The 26,789-nt window shown below is 36.4% G+C and overlaps 1 protein-coding gene across 2 annotated transcripts in view; it reads right to left on the bottom strand.

Annotated features, from left to right (window-relative positions):
* Positions 1–26,789, bottom strand: part of RNGTT (RNA guanylyltransferase and 5'-phosphatase) — a 242,395-nt gene that overhangs the window by 99,571 nt on the left and 116,035 nt on the right. For both annotated transcript variants that reach the window (XM_059941605.1, XM_059941606.1), the window contains exon 12: positions 18,723–18,791. In XM_059941605.1, coding sequence (XP_059797588.1) covers positions 18,723–18,791 — 69 coding nt within the window. The remainder of the gene's footprint in view (positions 1–18,722; positions 18,792–26,789) is intronic.

The raw sequence follows: 26,789 nt of genomic DNA, 5'->3' as shown, positions 1-26,789 counted from the left end.
AGAGTCACACTCACCGAATCAGCCGGGCTTCCCCAAGGAAGCCACACCTAATTTGATATTCAAAGGCTGAATGGGAGTAATACAGAAAGGAAGAAAACAGTTTGTTGCAGAAGAAACAGCTGGTATAAAGATGTACTCATTACAGAATACTTCAATTTGCAGCTTTTACAAAATGAATTGGTCTACCAGTAAAAAGCCCCACTGAAGTTATCAATGAACTTTGACAACAAAAGGAAAATTTATTCTAAACTGACAAAATGTATGTTTTTAAATATTTCCTCCTAGAAGTCTGAACGTCCATAAGCATAAGGGATGGGAGCTATCAATAATAAGCCCCATCATTCTGCTGATTCCAATATGTCCCGACATGCTCAAATTAGAGCACTAACAAAATATACATTAAAATATATGGCCGGACAAATCTGGAAAAGCAAAGTGCAAAATAATGTGCTACCTTCCTTGAAAAGTGGAGTGGGAATAAAAATGTATTAACAAATTTGTATTTACTTATAAATGCATAAAGAAACTATGAGAAGATAAGTTAAAAACAAACAACAGTAGATAATTGAGGGAGGGGAGAAGAAGGAGAGGGAGACTTTCTTCTCTGTATTTTTCTTACTACATGTTAAATGTCTGTATTATCTAGTTAAAATTCAAATTAAAAATATACCACTGTAAAACACAATTTTAAAAAATCTACCATTAATTTTTCAATATTAAATGTTATCAATAAAAAAGAACTATCCCTAATTCACTGTGTTTAACATGTATCATTTATATGAAAACTGATTTTGCACTTTATATATTTACCTTCTTGGAATTCACTGATTCCTTCATTTTGTGAAGTCCTTATTTACATTTATTTCTCCTTTTCTCTGCTACCAATATATCATCATTAGCAGTGTCTTTTTGTTGTACAGTAACAGTATATATCTATATCTAGCTGAGGCTGATTACAAATTATTCCTCTTCAGCTGTTTATTTTGTCAACAAAATTCAATGGAAAAGCAAATGTTTTATTTATTAAGAAAGCTAGAACAATAATATTCTTCTCTTTTCTTCTTCCTTACACAAAAGCAAGCTAAGAATATTTTGCTGTGTTCCAAAAGCTGATTAAGGAAAAAAAATTAAAAATAAACAAGGTGTATTTTCTTCCTTGGCAGTTCACTATTACAATTCTTTGGAAATTATTACATATTTTTCCATAAAAAAATAACATATTTGGGGAAAAGATAGAATGACACTTTTCCAGTCTGCCAGGAAACAGAGCCCTTCTTCAATTGAAGACCTATCAAAATATGCAAGCAAATGTCATGGCAACAGAAGCTCTCACCATGGTAACATCATCTCTGCTACAGAGGAAAACCACTCTAATTCGTCATGTACTTCAAGACATTAGACTAATTCCAATTTTCATTTTACAATCTATCCATAACATTCAATACACCTGGCAGTAGTAAAGACTTAATAAAAACATTAATATTTCACAAGAAAGCAATATTAAAATCAAAGCTGACTCAATTTACATGCAAATTGATTAATGGGTGAGACATAAAACCAAGCTGACCCACCTTACAGAAAATCAAGATAGTGATGAAAACATAAAAAAACAATTATATCACTATTGCTTGAGAGTAAATACTCTAAACTCAATACAGAAACAATTCTATGTTTTACTAATCACAATATAGCTGGCAGATAAAACAAGAAAAAGTCTTATTTTAATAAAACAAAGAAAATATTTCAAGTTTTTATTACCACCTCTATTTTGCAATTCATAACATATAATTCTGTTTTTATTTCATAGTGAGGGATTATTAATGGCACAAAAATTCTTATCTAGAAACGTGTCTCCAGATGACAAAAGTAAAATCAAATATGATTTTTGAAAGGTTAGAAATCAATCAGCTATTACTACAAATAAAAATTTACTATGCTACATAAATCATTAAAACCGCTTGCAAAAGGTAGTAAACAAACAAGGATTATCAACTTTATAAATTAAACTGAAAGATCTAATAGCTGTCAAGTAAAAGATCTACTACCTATAGCATATTAAAATGCCAAATGGCCAACTTAAAATATTCATTTTTAGGTAACAAACCACAAAAGATTAGCAATTCAAAATGTCAATGAAATCGTAAGACTGAAAACGTTATATATAAGGGTCTAATAAACCTATCTGGTTTATGGTATAGACTAATAACCAGATGGAAAATTCAATCTGAAGATACTTCTTTTTAAAAATGATCACCTCAGTTTGTTCAAAGTTTGAGCTTTAAGCCTTAGAAAGACTAGCGGTTCATATTAAAATAAACAGCCAATTTCTTCTTCAAAGAAAACAGCCAATTTCTTCTTCGAAGAAAATACCCATTTTTCTCAAAATATTTAAATATTTTGGCAAGTATAACTTATACTTCAATTTTTCTAAAACACTGTTTATGAATAAAGTAATATAATTAAGTCACCTTTAAATAAAAATATCAGTTACTTTCATATCAACAGCAAAACACAAGGGGAAACAAAAAGGCAGCATGTGATAAAGAAGAGAGTAAGCTGGCTTCAAATCTAGGTTTGGTCTTTAACCTGAAAACAAGGGAAAATCACTAGAGATTAAGGAGGAAGATGACTCTGGATATGGTATGAAGAAAAGACTGGAAGGGGATAAAGTGGAGGCTGCAGGACCAGTTAGGACGCCGCTGCAGTGGTCCAGGCAAGAGGCAGTGAATGACAAGTCACACTGGAGTGTGGCAGTGGTAATGGAGAGAAAAGGGAATAATTTAAGAGAGATTTAGGAGATAAAGCAAGACTTGGAGACGGATTAGAGGGATAAAAGAAGGAAAGGCGTCAAAGATGACATCTAGATTTCTCACTCAAGTAACTGCATATAAGCAACTGAGGGAGGAAATGTTGGGAAAGGATCATTTTGTACAGTTTGTATGTTGGCTTGTTTGTTTGGGGAGTAGAGATGGAGTTCAGCTTCAAAGTATACTGAGTTTCTGGTGTTTTTGAGAAATTTAAAAGGTGATAGAGCAGGGTAGGCAATTAGATAAACAAATCTGGGGCTTAAATAGAAATCAAAAGTCTGAGTCAGGCTTACGGGAGATAACTCAAGTGTGGAAGAGATTTCAAGGGAGATAGCAGAGGATGGTAAAAAATGAAGGTCCAGCATACTGAGCCTTTAGAAACCTGAACTTCAATGGCTAGTAGAAGACGAAAAGCTTGAGTGAGATGGAGAAGAAATGGCATGAAGCCACGTAAGAGAGTATTTTTAAGGAAGTGTGGACAGCGGTACAGACTACCACTAGATAATCCAGTAAGAAAAGGGCTGAAAAATGAACTTGATTTTGCAAGGAAAAAGATCACTGGTGACCTTTCAAAAAAGCAGTTGATACAAATGGTATTTACTTAGATGAAGCCCTTTTTAAAACACAATCTTATCCAGAAGTACAATATATAAAAGAAATAAATCAGGGCTGCCGTGAGATAAACAGAATGCTTACCTAGTAACCTATTCCTGCACATGGTCCCCTGAGGCAATTCACAGAAACCCAGAACTTCACACATTCATGTTTTGAAACCACTGGGCTAGATAATCTTAGAAGTATCTTTTCTGCTTTGATTTACTATAATTCTATAAATACAATTTAATCTACTTTTTTTTTAATTGAGGCTTTCATGGTAATTAATGACTGCTGTGTTTTAGTAAATATCAGATACTAGTACATTTCTTTATAAACACAAAGAAATATCCTAAGCTTTATTTTCCTGAATATACCATCCATTAGCTTTACTTGTCCTTTTTCTTATAAAAGTAATAAACTAAATACAATTCTGGATGTGTTACAAGGTTATGTCTCTGAAAAATAGAACATTAAATCAAAAGGTAAATGAACTTTCTTCTAAGCTGGTGTTTGGGGTTTTGCCCTCAACAGAATCATCACTTTAATATAGTATCTTTATCACTGTTCTTCAATATTTTGCCAGGATTCAAAATACTTTCTTCTTTTTTTTTAGCAGTAGTAATATCTTCTACCTTCTATTCAACTTCACTTCCCTCACTATAATTACTATAGCAAAGCAGAATTAACTTCTTGCTAAGTTTTAAGTAACTAGCACCAAACAAATGTAGGCCCAGGAGTTTTTAAAAAGTAGATGCACCAAGAATCCTCTTCATTTTTCACCCTTCATTTGCCTTTGGAATATTTCTGCGGTATTAGAGAATGGGATGCAGATTAAAAGTCAAGTTTTGCCCACCCCTGACTAGGATCTTCTCTCCACTTTATGCAGCCTCACTCAGGTCGCTAAGTTGGTCACTCAAAATAGTCCCTTTCTTCATTTATTTGAACTGTTGGCTCAAGGAAGCCAACAGATGCAAAACCACATTGTGAGAAGTTTGGGGGATTTTCTGATAAATGTTGTCGACTAAACATGTGCATTTATATCCACTTTGATTTGAAACCTCACTGAAATGGGAGTTACAGAAAAGAGATATCAATAGAAAAGGAAAAACAGGAGAGAAGACAACAGCAGAAAACAACGCATCGAATTCTGGAAAGACAGAAAGTAGATGGAGAAGTTAACAGAGCAGAGAGCAAAGAACACTGAATACTAAGTGCTTGCAGCAATGGATACGAAAGCAGAGGAATTCCTGCTGCGTTCCCCAGAACAGGCTATGTAACATACGAAACAGATACCGAGAAGGTTGTGAAGGGGTGAAAGGGAGACCTGGTACTGGAAACAGACTGGGTAAAAGTCTTCACAAGGAGCATTTAGACCTCCAGCTTCCCTCCTCCACCCTGGCAAGAGGCAGGAGATGTTTATTCTGTGGAAAAACTGAAGGACAGAAGCTCCAGTCCAGAAGATTCAAGAACCACAGAAGAGGAAAAGTGAACCTTGGAGAGTGAAGTGAAAAGTTTATCTACTGAAGAGCACACTCTCGCCCCTTTATCTTCTCCATGCGGAGAATGCTAACAGCCAAGCAAATGCCACCCAGCAAGAGACTGCAGGGTTGGTCTGAAGAATTCCAGGGAAAAGAACTGTGGATTCTAACATTTGCATATCCTCCAAAGTAAAAATAAAGGGTGAAAAAATATTTTAACATGACAAAAAATACAGGTTATCTCTAATATACTGTTTTATTTTGTCATAAGGGTCTAACACTCACCCTGCCTGCGCTTCATCATTAAAGCTGAGTTCATCCAAGATTTTAGACTTCCCCAGAAGAAAAACTTAGAAATGTTGGCAAATTTTACATTTTAAAGTTCTTGGCCCGATTAAGGGTCCTAAACTTCTAATTCAGAACTTGCTTTAGATTAACCAAGATGGCGGAGTAGAAGGACGTGCTGTCACTCCCTCTTGCGAGAGCACCAGAATCACTACTGGCTGCTGGACAATCATTGACAGGAAGACCCTGGACTTCACCAAGGAGGATACCCCGCGTCCAAGGACAGAGGAGAAGCCACAGTGAGACGGTAGGAGGGGCGCAATCAGAGTAAAATCAAACCCCATAACTGCTGGGTGGGTGACTCACAGACTGGCGAACACTTATACCACAGAAGTCCACCCACTGGAGTAAAGGTTCTGAGCCCCACGTCAGGCTTCCCAACCTGGGGGTCAGGCAACGGGAGGAGGAATTCCTAGAGAATCAGACTTTGAAGCCTAGTGGGAATTGGATTGCAGGACTTTGACGGGACTGGGGGAAACAGAGATCCCACTCTTGGAGGGCACACACAAAGTAATGTGTGCATCAGGACCCAGGGGAAGGAGCAGTGAGCCTGGGGGAGACTGAACCAGACCTACCTGCTGGTGTTGGGGGGTCTCCTGCAGAGGCGAGTGGTGGCTCTGTTTCACCGTGGGGATAAGGACACTGGCAGCAGAGGTTCTGGGAAGTTCTCCTTGGTGTGAGCCCTCCCAGAGTCTGCCATTAACCCCACCAAAGAGCACGGGTAGGCTCCAGTGTTGGGTTGCCTCAGGCAAAACAGCCAACAGGGAGGGAACCCAGCCCCACCCATCAACAGTCAAGTGGATTAAGGTTTTACTGAGCTCTGACCGCCACAGCAACAGGGAGGGAACCCAGCCCCACCCATCAACAGTCAAGTGGATTAAGGTTTTACTGAGCTCTGACCGCCACAGCAACAGTCAGCTCTACCCACCACCAGAGCCTCCCATCAAGCCTCTTAGATAGCCTCAACCACCAGAGGGCAGACAACAGAAGCAAGAAAAACTATAATCCTGCAGCCTGTGGACCAAAAACCACAGTTACAGAAAGATAGAGAAGATGAAAAGGCAGAGGGCTATGTACCAGATGAAGGAACAAGAAAAATCCCCAGAAAAACAACTAAATGAAGTGGAGATAGGCAACCTTCCAGAAAAAGAATTCAGAATAATGATAGTGAAGATGATCCAGGACCTCGGAATAAGAATGGAGGCAAAGATTGAGAAGATGCAAGAAATGATTAACAAAGACCTAGAAGAATTAAAGAACAAACAAACAGAGATGACCAATACAATAACTGAAATGAAAACTACACTAGAAGGAATCAATAGCATAGAATAACTGAGGCAGAAGAACGGATAAGTGACCTGGAAGACAGAATGATGGAATTCACTGCTGTGGAACAGACTAAAGAAAAAAGAATGAAAAGAAATGAAGACAGCCTAAGAGACCTCTGGGACAACATTAAACGCAACAACATTCGCATTATAGGGGTCCCAGAAGGAGAAGAGAGAGAGAAAGGACCAGAGAAAATATTTGAAGAGATTATAGTCGAAAACTTCCCTAACATGGGAAAGGAAATAGCCACCCAAGTCCAGGAAGCGCAGAGAGTCCCATACAGGATAAACCCAATGAGAAACACGCCGAGACACATAGTAATCAAAGTGGCAAAAATTAAAGACAAAGAAAAATTATTGAAAGCAGCAAGGGAAAAACAACAAATAACATACAAGGGAACTCCCATAAGGTTAACAGCTGATTTCTCAGCAGAAACTCTGCAAGCCAGAAGGGAGTGGCATGATATACTTAAAGTGATGAAAGGGAAGAACCTACAACCAAGATTACTCTACCCGGCAAGGATCTCATTTAGATTTGATGGAGAAATCAAAAGCTTTACAGACAAGCAAAAGCTAAGAGAATTCAGCACCACCAAACCAGCTCTACAACAAATGCTAAAGGAACTTCTCTAAGTGGGAAACACAAGAGAAGAAAAGGACCTACAAAAACAAACCCAAAACAATTAAGAAAATGGTCATAGGAACATACATATCGATTATTACCTTAAACGTGAATGGATTAAATGCCCCAACCAAAAGACATAGACTGGCTGAATGGATACAAAAACAAGACCCATATATATGCTGTCTACAAGAGACCCACTTTAGACCTAGGGACACATACAGACTGAAAGTGAGGGGATGGAAAAAGATATTCCATGCAAATGGAAATCAAAAGAAAGCTGGAGTAGCTATACTCATATCAGATAAAATAGACTTTAAAATAAAGAATGTTACAAGAGACAAGGAAGGACACTACATAATGATCCAGGGATCAATCCAAGAAGAAGATAGAACAATTATAAATATATATGCACCCAACATAGGAGCACCTCAATACATAAGGCAACTGCTAACAGCTATAAAAGAGGAAATCGACAGTAACACAATAATAGTGGGGGACTTTAACACCTCACTTACACCAATGGACAGATCATCCAAAATGAAAATAAATAAGGAAACAGAAGCTTTAAATGACACAATAGATCAGATAGATTTAATTGATATATATCGGACATTCCATCCAAAAACAGCAGATTACACGTTCTTCTCAAGTGCGCACGGAACATTCTCCAAGATAGATCACATCTTGGGTCACAAATCAAGCCTCAGTAAATTTAAGAAAATTGAACTCATATCAAGCATCTTTTCTGACCACAACGCTATGAGATTAGAAATGAATTACAGGGAAAAAAACGTAAAAAGGACAAACACATGGAGGCTAAACAATACGTTACTAAATAACCAAGAGATCACTGAAGAAATCAAAGAGGAAATCAAAAAATACCTAGAGACAAATGACAATGAAAACACGACGACCCAAAACCTATGGGATGCAGCAAAAGCAGTTCTAAGAGGGAAGTTTATAGCTATACAAGTCTACCTAAAGAAACAAGAAAAAGCTCAAGTAAACAATCTAACCTTACACTTAAAGAAACTAGAGAAAGAAGAACAAACAAAACCCAAAGTTAGCAGAAGGAAAGAAATCATAAAGATCAGAGCAGAAATAAATGAAATAGAAACAAAGAAAACAATAGCAAAGATCAATAAAACTAAAAGTTGGTTCTTTGAGAAGATAAACAAAATTGATAAGCCATTAGCCAGACTCATCAAGAAAAAGAGGGAGAGGACTCAAATCAATAAAATTAGAAATGAAAAAGGAGAAGTTACAACAGACACTGCAGAAATACAAAGCATCCTAAGAGACTACTACAAGCAACTTTATGCCAATAAAATGGACAACCTGGAAGAAATGGACAAATTCTTAGAAAGGTATAACCTTCCAAGACTGAACCAGGAAGAAATAGAAAATATGAACAGACCAATCACAAGTAATGAAATTGAAACTGTGATTAAAAATCTTCCAACAAACAAAAGTCCAGGACCAGATGGCTTCACAGGTGAATTCTATCAAACGTTTAGAGAAGAGCTAACACCCATCCTTCTCAAACTCTTCCAAAAAATTGCAGAGGAAGGAACACTCTCAAACTCATTCTATGAGGCCACCATCACCCTGATACCAAAACCAGACAAAGACACTACAAAAAAAGAAAATTACAGACCAATATCACTGATGAATATAGATGCAAAAATCCTCAACAAAATACTAGCAAACAGAATCCAACAACACATTAAAAGGATCATACACCACGATCAAGTGGGATTTATCCCAGGGATGCAAGGATTCTTCAATATACGCAAATCAATCAATGTGATACACCATATTAACAAATTGAAGAATAAAAACCATATGATCATCTCAATAGATGCAGAAAAAGCTGTGGACAAAATTCAACACCCATTTCTGATAAAAACTCTCCAGAAAGTGGGCATAGAGGGAACCTACCTCAACATAATAAAGGCCATATATGACAAACCCACAGCAAACATCATTCTCAATGGTGAAAAACTGAAAGCATTTCCTCTAAGATCAGGAACGAGACAAGGATGTCCACTCTCACCACTATTATTCAACATAGTTTTGGAAGTCCTAGCCACGGCAATCAGAGAAGAAAAAGAAATAAAAGGAATACAAATTGGAAAAGAAGAAGTAAAACTGTCACTGTTTGCGGATGACATGATACTATACATAGAGAATCCTAAAACTGCCACCAGAAAACTGCTAGAGCTAATTAATGAATATGGTAAAGTTGCAGGATACAAAATTAATGCACAGAAATCTCTTGCATTCCTATACACTAATGATGAAAAATCTGAAAGAGAAATTAAGGAAACATTCCCATTTACCATTGCAACAAAAAGAATAAAATACCTAGGAATAAACCTACCTAGGGAGACAAAAGACCTGTATGCAGAAAACTATAAGACACTGATGAAAGAAATTAAAGATGATACCAACAGATGGAGAGATATACCATGTTCTTGGATTGGAAGAATCAACATTGTGAAAATGAGTATACTACCCAAAGCAATCTACAGATTCCATGCAATCTCTATCAAATTACCAATGGCATTTTTTACAGAGCTAGAACAAATCATCTTAAAATTTGTATGGAGACACAAAAGACCCCGAATAGGCAAAGCAGTCTTGAGGCAAAAAAATGGAGCTGGAGGAATCAGACTCCCTGACTTCAGACTATACTACAAAGCTACAGTAATCAAGACAATATGGTACTGGCACAAAAACAGAAACATAGATCAATGGAACAAGATAGAAAGCCCAGACATTAACCCATGCACCTATGGTCAACTAATCTATGACAAAGGAGGCAAAGATATACAATGGAGAAAAGACAGTCTCTTCAATAAGTGGTGCTGGGAAAACTGGACAGTTACATGTAAAAGAATGAAATTAGAATACTCCCTAACACCATACACAAAAATAAACTCAAAATGGATTAGAGACCTAAATATAAGACTGGACACTATAAAACTCTTAGAGGAAAACATAGGAAGAACACTCTTTGACATAAATCACAGCAAGATCTTTTTTGATCCACCTCCTAGAGTAATGGAAATAAAAACAAAAATAAACAAGTGGGACCTAATGAAACTTCAAAGCTTTTGCACAGCAAAGGAAACCATAAACAAGACGAAAAGACAACCCTCAGAATGGGAGAAAATATTTGCAAATGAATCAACGGATAAAGGATTAATCTCCAAAATATATAAACAGCTCATTCAGCTCAATATCAAAGAAACAAACACCCCAATCCAAAAATGGGCAGAAGACCTAAATAGACATTTCTCCAAAGAAGACATACAGATGGCCACAAAGCACATGAAAAGATGCTCAACATCACTAATTATTAGAGAAATGCAAATCAAAACTACAATGAGGTATCACCTCACTCCTGTTAGAATGGGCATCATCAGAAAATCTACAAACAACAAATGCTGGAGAGGGTGTGGTGAAAAGGGAACCCTCTTGCACTGTTGGTGGGAATGTAAATTGATACAGCCACTATGGAGAACAATATGGAGGTTCCTTAAAAAACTAAAAATAGAATTACCATATGACCCAGCAATCCCACTACTGGGCATATACCCAGAGAAAACCGTAATTCAAAAAGACACATGCACCCGAATGTTCATTGCAGCACTATTTACAATAGCCAGGTCATGGAAGCAACCTAAATGCCCATCAACAGACGAATGGATAAAGAAGATGTGGTACATATATACAATGGAATATTACTCAGCCATAAAAAGGAACGAAATTGAGTCATTTGTTGAGACGTGGATGGATCTAGAGACTGTCATACAGAGTGAAGTAAGTCAGAAAGAGAAAAACAAATATCGTATATTAATGCATGTATGCGGAACCTAGAAGAATGGTACAGATGAGCCAGTTTGCAGGGCAGAAGTTGAGACACAGATGTAGAGAATGGACATATGGACACCAAGGGGGGAAAACTGCGGTGGGGTGGGGATGGTGGGGTGCTGAATTGGGCGATTGGGATTGACATGTATACACTGATGTGTATAAAACTGATGCCTAATAAGAACCTGCAGTATAAAAAAACAAACAAAACAACTAATACTAAACTTTCATTGGGTTATTTGTATGGAAATATGTTAATATAAATGTTTCAGACATTACATGAAAAAAAAAAAAAAAAAAAAAAAGCCAAAGTGTAGAGAAATTAACTAAGGTCATACAGCTAACATGTGGTAGAGCCTGGAACACAGACAAGTCTGACTCCGGAGTCCCCACTTAGCCCTTGGAAACAAAGAAACACCCAACATTTCTTGTTACACACAACCTTGGTTTTCTGAAATATGTATAATTATGAATACATCATTGGTCATCATTAAAGTAAAAGATTTGAAAATATTAAAAAAAAAAAAAAAAAAGAACTTGCTTTAAAAAGAAAGCCTAAGGAAGGAAGGTAACTTAAAACTTTACAAGGACCAAAATAGAAATGACACTGGGTATTAGGGTCTATGGCTATTAGTTGGAAATGTCATATCAAACTAAATAACTGCAGGAGGCTGAAAAATGGCCCCCAAAGATATTCAGGAAACTTTATGCCAAATGGTATACCACTTATACCATAAATAGACAATGGTATCACTTACCCTAAATAATAAGTAGCATTAAAAATTAGACATGATGGAAATGAACCAATGATACTAAACTTCAGTAGAGAATGTTGCCCTTTGAACAGTATAAAACTAAGTCCACACTCATTTTGTTAAAAAGGGAAAGATTAGCAAATCTTAGATATTCAAAACTAGAAATAAGTATACTTTATAAACTGAAAGAATGCATAAAAACTGGAATGGGACTAAATTCTCATTGTGTAATGCAATGTCATTTAATGCCCTGTCTCTGGACCACCTAAAATCATGTCTCCTCCCACCACTGGAAGCTACACCTGTCTGTAATCAACTCTCTTGTTACCTCCTTATACAAAAGACCTAGAGCGGCTAAAAAGGAAAATTAAGGTCTTTCCTTTGAATATGCAATAGCAATCATAAAAAGGCCATTTTACCTGGAAAAGGAACTTGATGACAATGTATAAGCACGGTGGTTTCAATTCCAAAAAATTAAGTGAGAGAAAAACTTAAGTAATCCTTCTTTGGAAGTCACAAAGAGAAATCATAAGAGTTATGAATTATTAGAAAAAGGTATCTTAAACTCTGCTTTCTTTAGCAGAATATCATAAATACAGTTTTTGATACTGTCACTCAAGATCACTTACCTAATGAAAAGTTTTATTTTCATTTTTTAGAAGAGGTAGAAAAGTCATAAATCTCTGTGTAGAAGCAAAGTACAGTCTCACCTCTGGCTTTGGCAAATCAAAAGTTTGAAAATGGAGTACAAGGACAGGAATAAAGACACAGACATAGAGAATGGACTTGAAGACACGGGGAGTGGGAAGGGTAAGCTGGGACGAAGTGAGAGAGTGGCATGGACTTATATATACTACCAAATGTAAAACAGATAGCTAGTGGGAAGCAGACACATAGCACAGGGAGATCAGCTCGGTGCTTTGTGATCACCTAGAGGGGTGAGATAGGGAGGGTGGGAGGGAGGGAGACGCAAGAGGGAGGAGATATGGGGATATATGTATATGTATAGCTGATTCACTTTGTTATACAGCAGAAACTAACACAACATTGTAAAGCAATTATACTCCAATAAAGATGCTAAAAAAAAAGAAAAGAAAAGAAAATGGAGTACACAGGACCACTCCTGTGATGGTGGTCTAAACTGAGGACACAGTAATTAAGTAAGAAAGAAAAATGAGATTGAAATTACAAAAGCAAAATAATGAAAAAATAACAAAGGCTACAAACTTAAATATAATGAAACTTTGGATATGAGTGAGAAAATTGCCTCCTGCTTACCCTGAATGAATTCATGCTAAATTGGAGCCTATTCTGGATGGCAGCATTAATATATTTTATACTCAGAATACCGTTTAGAAGATTTAACACAAACACAGTAGGAATGCAAAAGAACCACTGAATTAAACAGAATGGAAAGAAATGTGACTAAGTTCACATCCTTCTTACAGACAGATGCCATTCTATCCAGTAACAGTGAAGTCCCTCCCACCAAAGGGCACACTGCAAACACTATGAAAGGTATAATATTAGTGATAAAAACTAAGACAGTTAGAGTGGGTAAAATGTACTTTTAAGAAATAAGAAACGAGACAGAATATGATCATGAGAAATTACAATTACAAATGAAACATATCAAGAAATAAAGACTGAAATCATTAAAACCTCATGAAAAATGAAAAGGATTAACCAAACACTAATAACTAGTAAAGTATATGCTATACCATCAATTAAACGTTTACCAAAATGCACAGGTGTGAAACGTTTTCTTCTAATGAAGTGAGTCCTTCGTAGTTATACACTAATCTAAGTACCTGCTATGTTAAATTTAAAAGAAACTGACAATGTCCCCTGATGAACAAAATGTGACCCTTTCAGAGCCATTCCACATACTGTATAATCTTAATAATCTAGGAGGTAAAGTGTGTAGAAGTGAAAACTCTATTGAAATGATGGCAGGAGAGAAAATTAACAGGAATACAGCCATGTAACAGTGATAGTAATAAATTTTATAAGTCTATTTAAACTACTGCAACTGTCTAAATTGCCATTTAAGAGATATATTGGCTTTAGGAAAGTAAAATAAGAATAAGAGTTTATTCTCTCTCTTATTAAAAATTCTTCACCTAATATATTTTCATAGATACTGGAAGGAAGAAGGAATTCTTAAGTATGCTTTATATTCACATACATTGATCAACACATGATCATCACAGAATTCAGAGCTAGAATGTTTTGGCCTGTACATTTTACAGACGAAGAACTAATGTGATATTCGGTGGCCTATCTTACCCAGAGACCACTCTAACCCACTGGGAAGTCTCTGAGGAGAATATGAAAGTATCAAAGCTTGTGTTATTGTTCCATGAAGAATGGATGTTTGCATTCTGGACTCGTTGCAAGAAAACAGTGGGAATTTAAACAAGGTCAATGAAAAGTTTCTTAAATGAAAAAGAGATACAGCATAAATTAGATTATATATATATATATATATATATATATATGCAAAAAGGAAGATAAAATAGCTATAAATGTAAAAGATGTTGCCTACATTAGTAAAATACAGAACCACTCAAATCTGAAAGGCTAAGGAAAAACATGAGAATGCATTTGTTTCTTTAACAAACATTTTCTAAGACCTATTGGGCCAAGCACTATCCTAGACACTGGATATTTACAGATAAATAAGAAAGGAAAGGATTAATCACCTTAGAGAAGCCCAGAGTTTTTGTGAGATGAAAACATCACTAACAGGTCCCTTATGAGGTGGTAGTTACTTCTCTACCTAGGGTAAGAAACAGCAAGGCATCTTGAAGGAGATCTTTTCTGCTTTGAGAATAATCAATTAAGTGATCCTGTTAGTTCTAAAGGTATTTGGCAATTAAGTAGCAAGTGTTCCAGAGGAAAGAGAGAAAAAGCATTACTTTTGGCTTCACAAAAGCAAACCCTTCCCCTCTAGGTCCTATGGAATGGAGAGCAGGGAGAGACTTGAGTATGCACAGGAATCCAAGATCTCATTAAGGCCCCAAAGCTTCTCTTTTCAGTCACAATATTACATCTCTCTTGGGTAGGTGGCCTCACAATGAGATCAGCTGGATCAGAGAACCTGAGAAACCCCATATCAGGGAAGGGGAAGGTATGCATTGGTGACCAGGACCTAGACTGCTGTGGGAAAGATTTCATTCTAGACAAAGGTGTGTATGGGGCTAGAAATCACTCTGACCAAGCCAGTCTAAAAGTAATGATAGAAGAGTGGCTCTGTGATGTGTATGTTATGTGTGGGTATTGCCTCAAGAGCTATAAGATTAAGTGTTCATGTCTAAGATGACATGGAAGAAACCTAGCAACTACTTTTCCCTAAAATACCACCATCAGACTAACAGGGGTAACTGACTGAGCAATACCTATCTTCACCAACATCAACACGTAGTCAGTCATGAAAGCAGCAAATTCACAAAACACAGGGTCAGTCTATGAATTCAGCAGAATTTCACCTTTCTAGAATATGGTGATTAGAATCAGGACGCCTTGAATAGATTAAGTTTAAAATCTCAGGGCACAATTATAAAAGGGAAGAATCTAGGAAGTAAAAAGGGATCTTTGCAATTTTGCAATGCACTGTGATTCAGAATGGGGAGGAAAGAAGGGGCAGAGAGATTTCATTTTAATAATAAAGAAATGTAACTTATTTTCTTCTGCAAGGTGGGAAGTCCCAAGATAAGACAGAGAAAAAGCTATGCAGCCGGACTACAGAATGGAGGGTTTCAGGAGGATTGCCTTCACGTAAATACTGGACTAGATATTACCTGATAAATTTGACTGTATTAGAAAAAAAAATTAACAGTTCTTTTAGTGAGTTTAAGGAAAGAAGTAATGATAATCATAACAATTGAAAATATAAGGCAATTCCTAACTCTAGGTGAAAAAAGTCTTCTAAGGAAGAAAATACACTATACTACTTAATGACTCAGATGTGAACAATATTTATGTCACCATAGAAATACAAATACTGAACATTCATTTGACCAGGTATGTGATACAATTATAAGGGGATGACAGAAGGAGGAGGGTGAGGGAGCGTTGGTGGGGTTAGAGAGCACAATCCTGTTCTTCAATAACAGAAAGTATGCAGATCACCAAGAAACAGAAGACTAAGAGAGAGCAACATAATAGATTTTGTAGAAATGGGGGCGGGGGCCGGCCTAAAGCAGAAAATGACTGCCTCCTACGAGGCACTCTGGGTGTAGGGAAGGGTAGGAGGGGACTGCTCTACTTTTCAGGGTAAACCATGATATTTTAATTGACTTTTAAAATCATGGGTGTGTATTATTATATATTACTTGGAACTCAGATAATTTGTCCATAATAGTATTACCTTCTGTATTTTGAATACACAAAAAAAGAGAAAAAAACTGTAAGAAATAAGGTGGCAGAAATCCTCACGAAACTAGTATACCCAGATCCAAAGGCATATTAAAAATTATATATATATCATGATCGAGTAGCATATCCCAGAATGTAAGGATGGGTCAACATGAGAAAGTCACTGTAATTTACTACATGAAAGTCATTAAAAGGAAAATGACATGATAACTTCAATGGATACAGAAAAGGCATTTGTTAACTCCCAAAACCTGGTATTTCTGATTGAAAAAAAAAAAAAAAATTTTGTAAAACCTCCGTAAAAACAAAAATTTCTTAACATGATAAAAGGTATCTAAAAGAAATCTACAAAAACATACTTAATAGAGAAAATTTAGCCACATTGCCTTTGAGGTTGAGGATAAGGTATAAATGTCTCCCTCTCCTCCATCCAATGAGAGTAATATCTAAGCCAGTACTTGAAGTCCTGGACAATATATAAAATTAGACAACTGTTAGAACTAAGAGTGTTCAGCAAGACTGTTGAACCAACAACATAAGTCAGTCAACAATGTGACAATACACTAGAAGTACCAAATTTTAAAAGATAGCATTTACTGTAAAAATAGAAAATAATATATCTAGAAATTAGACTAACAATAACAATTAAAAACTTAAACTGGATTGGAGAACAGTAAAAGACCTGAAAAGAGCTCTACCTTATTCATTGAGAAGGCAATTTAACATTGTAAAAACACTGATTTTCTCCAAATTAATCTAACTTCAAAGCGTTTCCAATTAAACTCCCAACAAGAATTTTTGGGTAACCTGACAAACTGATTGAAACTTTTATGTTAAACCAAATGTCCACAAATACTTAAGAAAATCAATTATGAAGTCATCGTAATAACAAGTGTGGTAACTAGAAGAGGGACAGACTGATAAACCAACTTACTACACTAGATATCACAAGACTCACCTGTCAGGCCATTTCTCTTATATATACCAAAATCTCATACATGCATGGGTCTGAACCACCATTAGTTTAACAGAATGAAACACTGTAATTCCTGTTATAATTAGATTTTATTTCTTTCAATCCAGGGAGATTAGGCTTAGAAAATACTGGAACTCAAAGATCTAATGTCTATCTTCCTAAAATAGTATTTTCTACTATTTCTGTCCCCAGCCTCTAACTCTCCTCCATCTCCTCCTCCTTCGACCACAAAAGATTTTTCCCTCCACCTGTTTGGCAAGGGGGGCTGGGAGGAAGACAGAAGCTAATCACATACCACATTATACCTAAATTTGCATAATAGCAGAGTTTTACTATATACGTAAAGCATATATAATACAGTGTGTAATACATAATGTTCAAAAACCTTACAGCCTCCTTCCCTTTTCTCCAGGTACCCAGTTTGATGTGTCTCTACATAACTTGACAACTAGCCTGCACCCTAACTTCTAAGGATAGAGTTAGTGAAGGCAAAATGAAGCTTATGACAAGGTGTGGCACATGAAATACAACTCTTTCCTATAAGAGCAGTGGTTCTCCTACTTGAAAACGCATCAGAGTCACTGGGAAAGCCTGCGAAAGCACAAATTGCTGGACTCCATTCCCAGCAGTTTCTCATCAGTAGGTCTGTGGTGAGTGACATTTATAACAACTTTCTGGGTGGTGCTAATGCTACCTTGTCCACAGGCCACATTTTTGAAAAGCATTGCCCCACAGAGCACAGGTTCTCAAGTGAAGGCAAATTTGCCCTTCAGGGGAAATGAGGCAGTGAATGTGTGTATTTTTGGTTGTCACAAGCTGGAGGGGTGGGAGGGAGAAGTAATACTGGCACCTGGTAAGTACAGACCAAAGATGCTGCGAAACATCCTACCACGCACAGGACAGCTCCCCGCAGCCAAGGATTATGTGGCCAAAAACGTCAATGATGTGGAGGGAGAGAAACCTTACCATCAGTAAAACATAATTACTCCAAATATGTGATTTGACCATTAAGTTGGTGAAAAGTTCTTCAGTGAGTTTCAGAAATCTGACATGGAATAAATATGCAAAGAACTGTGGTTTTCTTCAAATACTGATAACTCTGAATTTTACTCATCCATGGCAAAATGAAGTTTTAAAAATATTAATACTTAAAGATATACTGGGCTACAGAAAGAAATAAGCATTTATTTATATAAGGTTATTGGTAGATTTCTAGTAAAGAAACATAACATTCATTCTGCAAGAGTAGTAAGAAAACTAATTATATTAAAAGACTAATAACTTCCTTGAAAAATAATGATCAGCCATATTTATTTCCTAAGCTAAGTGAAAAGCAAACAACTGTTCATTGTACTATTATATGTATTTAGTATAAACGAAATATTTTATTTTATAATGAAAATTGGTTTTAAGGAAAAGCAGTGATTATAGCAGTAATCAATCCTAAGTAAATATATCTAAGGAAAATGTACTTTATATATACATGCATGGGTGTACATGGATATACATACACACTACACACACACATGCACACAGAGACAAAGGTACTTACTCCAGTGGGCTGGAAAATGAGACCGTCCATTTCATGGCTGACTTCTTTGGCAAAATTTCCTTCAAGTAGCTATAAAATAAACACACAAATTTTTAGAAACACAATAATCACTTTAAAAGGTTTTAAATTTTTTGTAAGCTTTATAAGAACTTCTTAATACATAAGCTTTAAAAATGGAAATACAAAATGGGGGAGAGGGGTGATCCAGAGGGATCTAGGTTAATATATTGTAAGATCATTTTTTAATATATGCAGGTTTCCATTCCATGGCAGGCTAGATATCTCGAACAACAGTCCTAACTACAATAACCAAAATGATGGATAAAATATTAAAAAAAACTTTTTCTTCTTCCAGTTTTATTGAGATATAATTGACATACAGCACTGTATGAATTTAAGGTGTACAGCATAATGATGTGACTTACATACATCATGAAACGATGACCACAATAAGCTTAGTGAACATCCATCATCTCATAGAGATACAAAATAAAAATAAATATATTTTTCCTTGTGATGAGAACTCAGGATTCACGCTCTTAACAACTTTCATATATAACATACAGCAGTGTTAATTATATTAGTCATGTTGTATATTACATCCCTAGTACTTATTTATCTTACGACGGTGGTCAAAAGGTACAAACTTCCAGTTATAGAACATATTTTTAAATGCACTTTGCTGAGCCAGCATAAAAGGAAGGAAGGCATAGGCCAAAACCAAAACCAAAGTAGAAACTCTGGGAAGTAATAAATACAGGGAATAAAAATAAACATACACAAAAAAGGAGAGAGCAGAGACTCTTGTTTGGGGATAGATGGAGCCGGGATAAGATTCTCTGAGAATCTGTAAAAACAAGCTAGCTCAAACATGGGGATCACAGCCCCAAAATGCATTATCTGTGTTTTCCCCAAACCTTCAAGCAGAAAAATTTAACCTTTCTTTTTCTCCTACTTTTTGCCTCATTTTTTGTCTTTATTACATTTTTTTCAAGCAAAAAATTGCATTGCAAGGAATACACAGCATGAAATACAAATAACAAGTTTTTTCAATGCCATATCTACTGAAAAGCAGAGTTACAGATCCAATGCTCTCCAATTAGTTCAGAACAAGTAGTTTTAAACGCTTCTCTTCCACGGATTTTTATATTATTCTGAAGAACTGAACATATGCATCACTGAGTGAGGACCTACACACTGATTTTCTGCATCTCAGGGAAGAGAGCAGAAGATACTTTCACAGAGCCAGGTAATAATGTCATGCTACCCAGAGTCTGGCCAACTGCCAAAAAACATTTAGGATAGTTCTGGGATTCAAATATGTTCCACCAAAATTTTGGATATGCTGTGTGTTAGTCAATCACAATCTTTCATCACAATCACATCCTCTAAAAAACCACTACACTTAAAGGCAGATTTGCATTCCAAAAGCAACAACCAAAATTTCCAGCATATTGCACATGCCACAAGATCTGTGATTCTCCTCCCAAACTGTGACTTCATCTTCTCTGCCATTTCATTCCTGGAAATCTGTAATTTCTCTAAACTGGGGGCAGTTCAGCAAAGAAAAGTAAGAGCAATCTCAGTTTCTAACTGCTTTAAGACCAATTTGAGTTTGAATAATCTACACTTCCTTAAAGCTGTAATGCTCCTTAGTCAAATTCATGGGGACAGAAATTACAGAGTCTTGGGGAGGAGAGAACGAGGTGTTAGCGGTTGATGTTTGGAAAGATGAAAAAGATCTGGAAATAAATGATGGCAATGGTTACACAACAATGTGAATGTACTTAAAGCCACTGAAATGTATGTTTAAAAATGATTAAATGGTCAATTTTATGCTATGCATATTTTACCACAATTTTTTTTCAACTGTAATGCTCTTGATATTTTCTCTTTTGTTGTGTTTTGTTCTTTTGTCTTAATGACACTAAAAAAGTGGGGAGCTTGCAGACTGGGACTCCTAGAGCCATATTATCCAGAGTTTAGCCAAATAGGTAAAAATTTCAGACCAAATCTGAAATTGATCTCCAATTCATTCATAGGTTTAAATGACCTACCCATCTGAGGAGGAAATTGCTGAAGTAAAAGTTCAATATGGATTAAAAGTACTGATTTCTTATAATGAACTAATGATGGGTAAAGGGTCAAACAAGAAAAAAAAATGTATAAAATTGATAATTCTTGTACTTCATCATGTAAGAAAAGGTAACCTACTAAATTCATAGCATAAAATCCTGCTGAGGAATGAAGCAATAAAAACAAAATGCCACAATTATCTTTTTAAAAAACATTTTTCAAAGGTTAAACAATTTGTTCTTTTATTGTAGGTACATCATTTACGGCAAGTAAACATAGCTTTTCCATTCTTAGACCATCTTTCTCCGATTCATATACTGGACCATCCCTGTAGATAAAGTATATATAAAGTTAACAGTATAAAGTATAGTGTTGGCAAGACTCTAGATAACATGATGTTACCTGCTGCAGAAATGAAAGTAACTTCCTTTTTTATTTTACTCTAACTTTTTAAGAATCAGAGAATTTAAGGGACTTGAAACTTCTTAGGTCAAAAGAAGAAATACTGCTTGTTTTCACTCGTTTTACTGCTTATTGATTACTCTAGACAATATTTCTTTCTTTACTTAATACATATACAATATTACCTAGCATATATTAAAGACCTACTATAAAGTGTTGTTGTGCTTGGTTCTTAATATATGTACATCATTCAGAACACACAACTCCTCATGAGATGTATAATTTTGAATTTTATATTACTATTCACTTCACCAGAAAAGGAAACTGAGACCATCAGCAATTAAGTGACTAGCTTCAAGTCAGACAGCTAAATAAGTAAAATCACTCAGAACAGATTTCAATCAGACTTTAATCAAAAATAAGGAAATAGGGGACTTCCCTGGTGGCGCAGTGGTTAAGAATCTGCCTGCCAATGCAGGGGACACTGGTTCCATCCCTGGTCTGGGAAGATCCCACATGCCGCAGAGCAACTAAGCCCAGGCGCCACAACTACTGAGCCCGCGTGCCACAACTAGTGAAGCCCATGCGCCTAGAGCCCGTGCTCCGCAACAAGAGAAGCCATGGCAATGAGAAGCCCGCACACTGCAACGAAGAGTGGCCCCCGCTCGCCAAAACTAGAGAAAGCCCACGTGCAGCAATGAAGACCCAATGTAGCCAAAAAGAAATAAATAAAAGAAATAAATAAATTTATTTAAAAAAAAAAAAAAAAAGGAAATAACCAGAGAAAGTCTCTGACTCTCTGAAACAAATGCCTCAAAGACTTCTGAAACTTCCCACGTATATAGGTCCTCCAATCATCATTTAAAAAGTACAGACTTTAAATGTATTGTAGCATGTACTATATGAATAAGATACATACAAAGGGAGGTAAAATTCTTCGGGTGTTTTTTTCAGCAATAAAATCGAAAAATTTTCTCAATTTATATAACAAATTTATATAATTCATTTATTCATATCAGAAATCACATATAGGGGCTTCCCTGGTGGCGCAGTGGTTGAGAGTCTGCCTGCCAATGCAGGGGACAGGGGTTCGAGCCCTGGTCTGGGAGGATCCCACATGCCGCGGAGCAACTGGGCCTGTGAGCCACAACTACTGAGCCTGCGCGTCTGGAGCCTGTGCTCCGCAACAAGAGAGGCCGCCATAGTGAGAGGCCCGTGCACCGCGATGAAGAGCGGCCCCCGCTCACCACAACTAGACAAAGCCCTCGCACAGAAACGAAGACCCAACACAGCCAAAAATAAATAAATAAATAAATAAATAAATAAATTTTTTTTTAAAAAGAAATCACATATATAAAATAATATGTTAAATTTAAAATATTGCTTTTTTCCAATCATAATTCCTGAAAGAAAATTTATCCAAACTTGTTATGAGCATCTTCTATATATCAGTGTCTTTATCGTTAGAGCCAATACTTAAAGTCACTTAACACATTTCCATTATTTTCACTGCTGTCTCTGAGTTATAGCATACTTCAAATTATACATGAGACCGTCACTACAGATGTTATCTTAAGCTACAAGTACTGTCTGAATAACATTAGCAAAGTTTTTCCCCCCTCATCCATTCCTTAGGTCTGTATTCATAATCTTCAAAGTGTTCACCACCTTTAAGGTTACCCCTTTTTTTTCTTTTTCTTTCTTTCTTTCTTTCCTTCCTTCTTGCCTTCCTTCCTTTCTTTCTTTCTTTATGGCTGTGTTGGGTCTTCGTTGCTGCGCACAGGCTTTCTCTAGTTGCGGCCACTGGGGGCCACTCTTCTTTGCGGAGCGCAGGTTTCTCATCGCAGTGCGCAGGTTTCTCATCGCATTACGCAGGTTTCTCATTGCGGTGGCTTCTCTTGTTGCGGAGCACGGGCTCTAGTCACGCGGACTCAGTAGTTGTGGCTCGCGGGCTAGTGGTGCACAGGCTTAGTTGCTCTGTGGCATGTGGGATCTTCCCGGACCAGGGATCGAACCCATGTACCCTGCACTGGCGGGCGGATTCTTAACCACTGCGCTACCAGGGAAGTCCCTAAGGTTATCTTTTAAAAGCTTTTTATGGGGAAGTTCCACTTTTACTTACGGTGTAAAACATGTCTAACCTGACAATAAATTTTTAAAAAGCAGACAATCTATAAAATCATAGCTTTTGTTAAGGTTTAGAGGGTTGAGGTCTCCACAAAATCAGGTAAACTGAATCCCAGGCCCTCCAAAGAAAGATGAGACACATGAACCCATTCACCTTTGGAAGAGCATAAGAGGAAAAAATGGCAGCCACAAAAGTGGGTACAAAGTAAAACTGAAAGTTTGTTCAATTCTTAAAAACCAAGTGTGTGTTAGTATAACAGTATAGAATCCCTGGAAGTCCCAAACACAAGAGGACTCCAAACCTACTCACTAGCTCTATTCCCCAGGTTTCTATCAGGATTCACAGGAAAGACCAGAGGTAGGACAAGAAAGATGAGAAAGCCTCATCGTAGTTGCAAACAGACATAAAATCCTTTCCAGACCCTTCGTGATATGAAGTAAAGGCCATCTGAGGATAAAGTCGTCTGCAGCTACACACGGGTCCAGAAACAGCCTTGGTCCAAGGCTAGTATATTGATAAAAAGGAGAAAAACTTGCTCCTGCCAAAACATCCCACCTATGCAAGGCAAAATTCAGCTGCCAAGAGGGAGAGGTCAGCCCACTGAGGGGAAACCCATCCCTGAGACTCAGGTGCTCAGGGTCAACTTAACAGCAAGGCTTGAGGAGGAAAACTAACAAAACCCCACAGTCTGCACAAATCAGGCACTGAATGACAAGAAACAGTCAATTACATATGAGGGAGAATGCAAGAGCACAAAAATAGACCACTACGTGGTATAGGCAAGCAGAGCCCACTGAAAGCTACAAGTGAAGCAGGAACACTGGAGAAAACCCATTTTATACTCCAGTTCTCTCAATAAGCTCAAGTAACAGAAGTCATCTGCTTAAGGAATCTGAAGTCTTCGGAGCACAGAAGATAACTATATAGCAATACAAACCCATGTCAAATACAGATTATTCAACCACTAACCCCGCCTCCAGCAAATGAAGCTTATTAAACTTAAAGGAGAGGTACGCCCATTACTAAGCACAAAGACATCTACCTCAGTATATATTGTTCATACAGAAAAAAATGCCCAGCATCCAATCAAAAATTACCACACACACATACAAAGCAAGAAAAAAATGACCTACATTCAATAGATAAGGCAGTCAACAGAAAAAAACATAGGGATGGCCCATATTTTGGAATTATCAAACAAAGATTTTAAAATAACTTTAACATTTTAAAGGAAAAGGTGGAAAACATGCATAAGCAAACGTGGAATTTCACCAAAGAGTTGAAAATAATAAAAAACAAGACAAATGGAAATGCAAGTAATAAAACCATAATATCAAGGAAAAAGAATGCTAATCAATGGGAATGACAATCAATGGGATTATCCACAGACTGGATAGAACAAAGGAAAAGAATCACTGAACTTGAAGAAGAAAAGAGTGTAGCACTTTTTCCAACTGAAATACAAAAAGGCAAAAGGGGAGATGTTGGGGTGGCGGGGGTCAGGAGGAAGAGAATGAGGAATCAAAGAGCAACGGTAAAGATGTCTTTAAAATACTTACAACATGTAGACAGAAAATCAGAAAGAATATGGAGGACTGTAACAACAATGAAACAACGTGACCTATTTGACATTTTATAGAACACTGTACCCAACAATAGGAGAAAATACTTTCCTTTTCCAAGTGCACACAACACATTTATAGGTCAAAGTCATACAAAGTATGCTCCCTGACCACAATGAATTAAATTAATAATCAGTAAGAGAAAGATATCTGGAAAATCCCCCAATGTTTAGAAACTTAATAACATACTTCCAAATAACCCATGAATAAAAAGAAAGAAGTCAAAAGGAAATTTTTAAAGTATTTCATACAATGAAAATACAGTAGATGGATATATGACAGATGCAGCTAAAGTGTGTCACAGGAAAATCTGTTGTACTAAATGACTAATTAGAAAAGAAGAAAGGTCACAAATCAACGATATCAACTTCCACCTTAAGAAACTATGGGCAACCCTAGAGAATTTAGGAATCACAGATACTAGAAGGAGCCACTTTGGCTGAGATTGTACACCCAATGAAGAAGACCACTCCCACTAAGACCAAGACCCAGACGTAGTTGAAGAAGGAACATCTATGGCTCACAAATGGCGGAGGAGTTGATGAAATGTCTTGATGAGGCATCTCACCAGTTTTTAAAGATGTAATAAGTTGTGGTTAGAAAGCAGTATGTCTGAATTTAAAATATTAAAGTAGGAGTAACAGCCAAGGATAAGTTGCCAAAGTGAAAGTGACCAAATCAGAAGAAAGTCATGAGTGAAAATTTCCAAGAAATGGAGAAGCCAGGGTTACAAGTAGAGCAAACCAAACACAGAAAAGTTGAGTTCAGCAAGGATGATGACCAGTCTTTGAGAAAAGAGTTTAAGTTAGGCACAGCTTCTAGGGAAGGAGGAATAGTTATCAAGAAGTCAAAAAGAGGCTGAATATACTTAGTTAAAATAGCATGGCTTGCAAGGTTAGGTTTTATTTTAATAACTTAAACATCAGATGATTTTAAAACTCACTTTGGTATCCTTTTTGTCTCTGATGTTACATTCCAAGATAAAATGTCCTATACTCTTAAGCTAGTCTGTTTTTTTCCTCTTCTATCAATATATTTTAAGTAAAATTTATGAGTTACACTTGTATTCTTACATAAGAAGTGCTGTTTTTCTTAATTTGTTGGATGACAACATCTCAATAAAAATAAAATTTCATCCAGCATTCATTAGGAAGATATTTCCTGACTGCCTACCAATGCCAGAAACCCAGTTGGCATTAGGGATACTGGGGATCCAACCTAGGCCAATATGCCTAAATAATACCTTAATTTTAATTTAACAGTAAAGCTATCAAAGGCAATGATGTAATTAGCCATTTCTCCCTTCCAGTTTTTCTTCAGAAACACAGTTCTACTTAAATTACCAAAGATGTTTTTAAAACACATCTAGCAAAAATTTTTTTAAAGATATCTTACTTTAAAAATATTTAATTACAACACCTTGGAGAAGCTTTAAGGTGGAGTATGTGGTGAACTATCCTAAAGATCCTAGGATGTCTATGGCCATACCACCCTCAATGTGCCCAATCTCAGGTAAAGATCCTACGGTACATTGTTTCAGAACTACAATTTTCTTGATTATTTTCCACCAGATAAAATTAGAAGATAATTAGATAAAAGGTAATATAGTAGACATAATATATCAAATAGTTATTAATAAAGCAGGATATTTCATGAACTTTTACTTATAAGATTTAAATTTGCTTACCTATGAATATAATCTCATTAGCTGAATACCCTGCAGAAGGCATGTAACTTTCCATTAACCAAAGACTGGAGGAACTGACAAAGCTTATAACCAGGTGATTGACTTTGAATTGGTATTTTATATGTCTATGAATCAGGAAGTAATTGGAAACC

The sequence above is a fragment of the Balaenoptera ricei genome, chromosome 12 (assembly GCF_028023285.1).
Source record: "Balaenoptera ricei isolate mBalRic1 chromosome 12, mBalRic1.hap2, whole genome shotgun sequence".
In the NCBI taxonomy this organism is placed as follows: domain Eukaryota; kingdom Metazoa; phylum Chordata; class Mammalia; order Artiodactyla; family Balaenopteridae; genus Balaenoptera; species Balaenoptera ricei.
The sequence above is the reverse complement of the archived record's forward strand: the minus strand, read 5'-3'. Positions and strand labels throughout refer to the sequence as shown.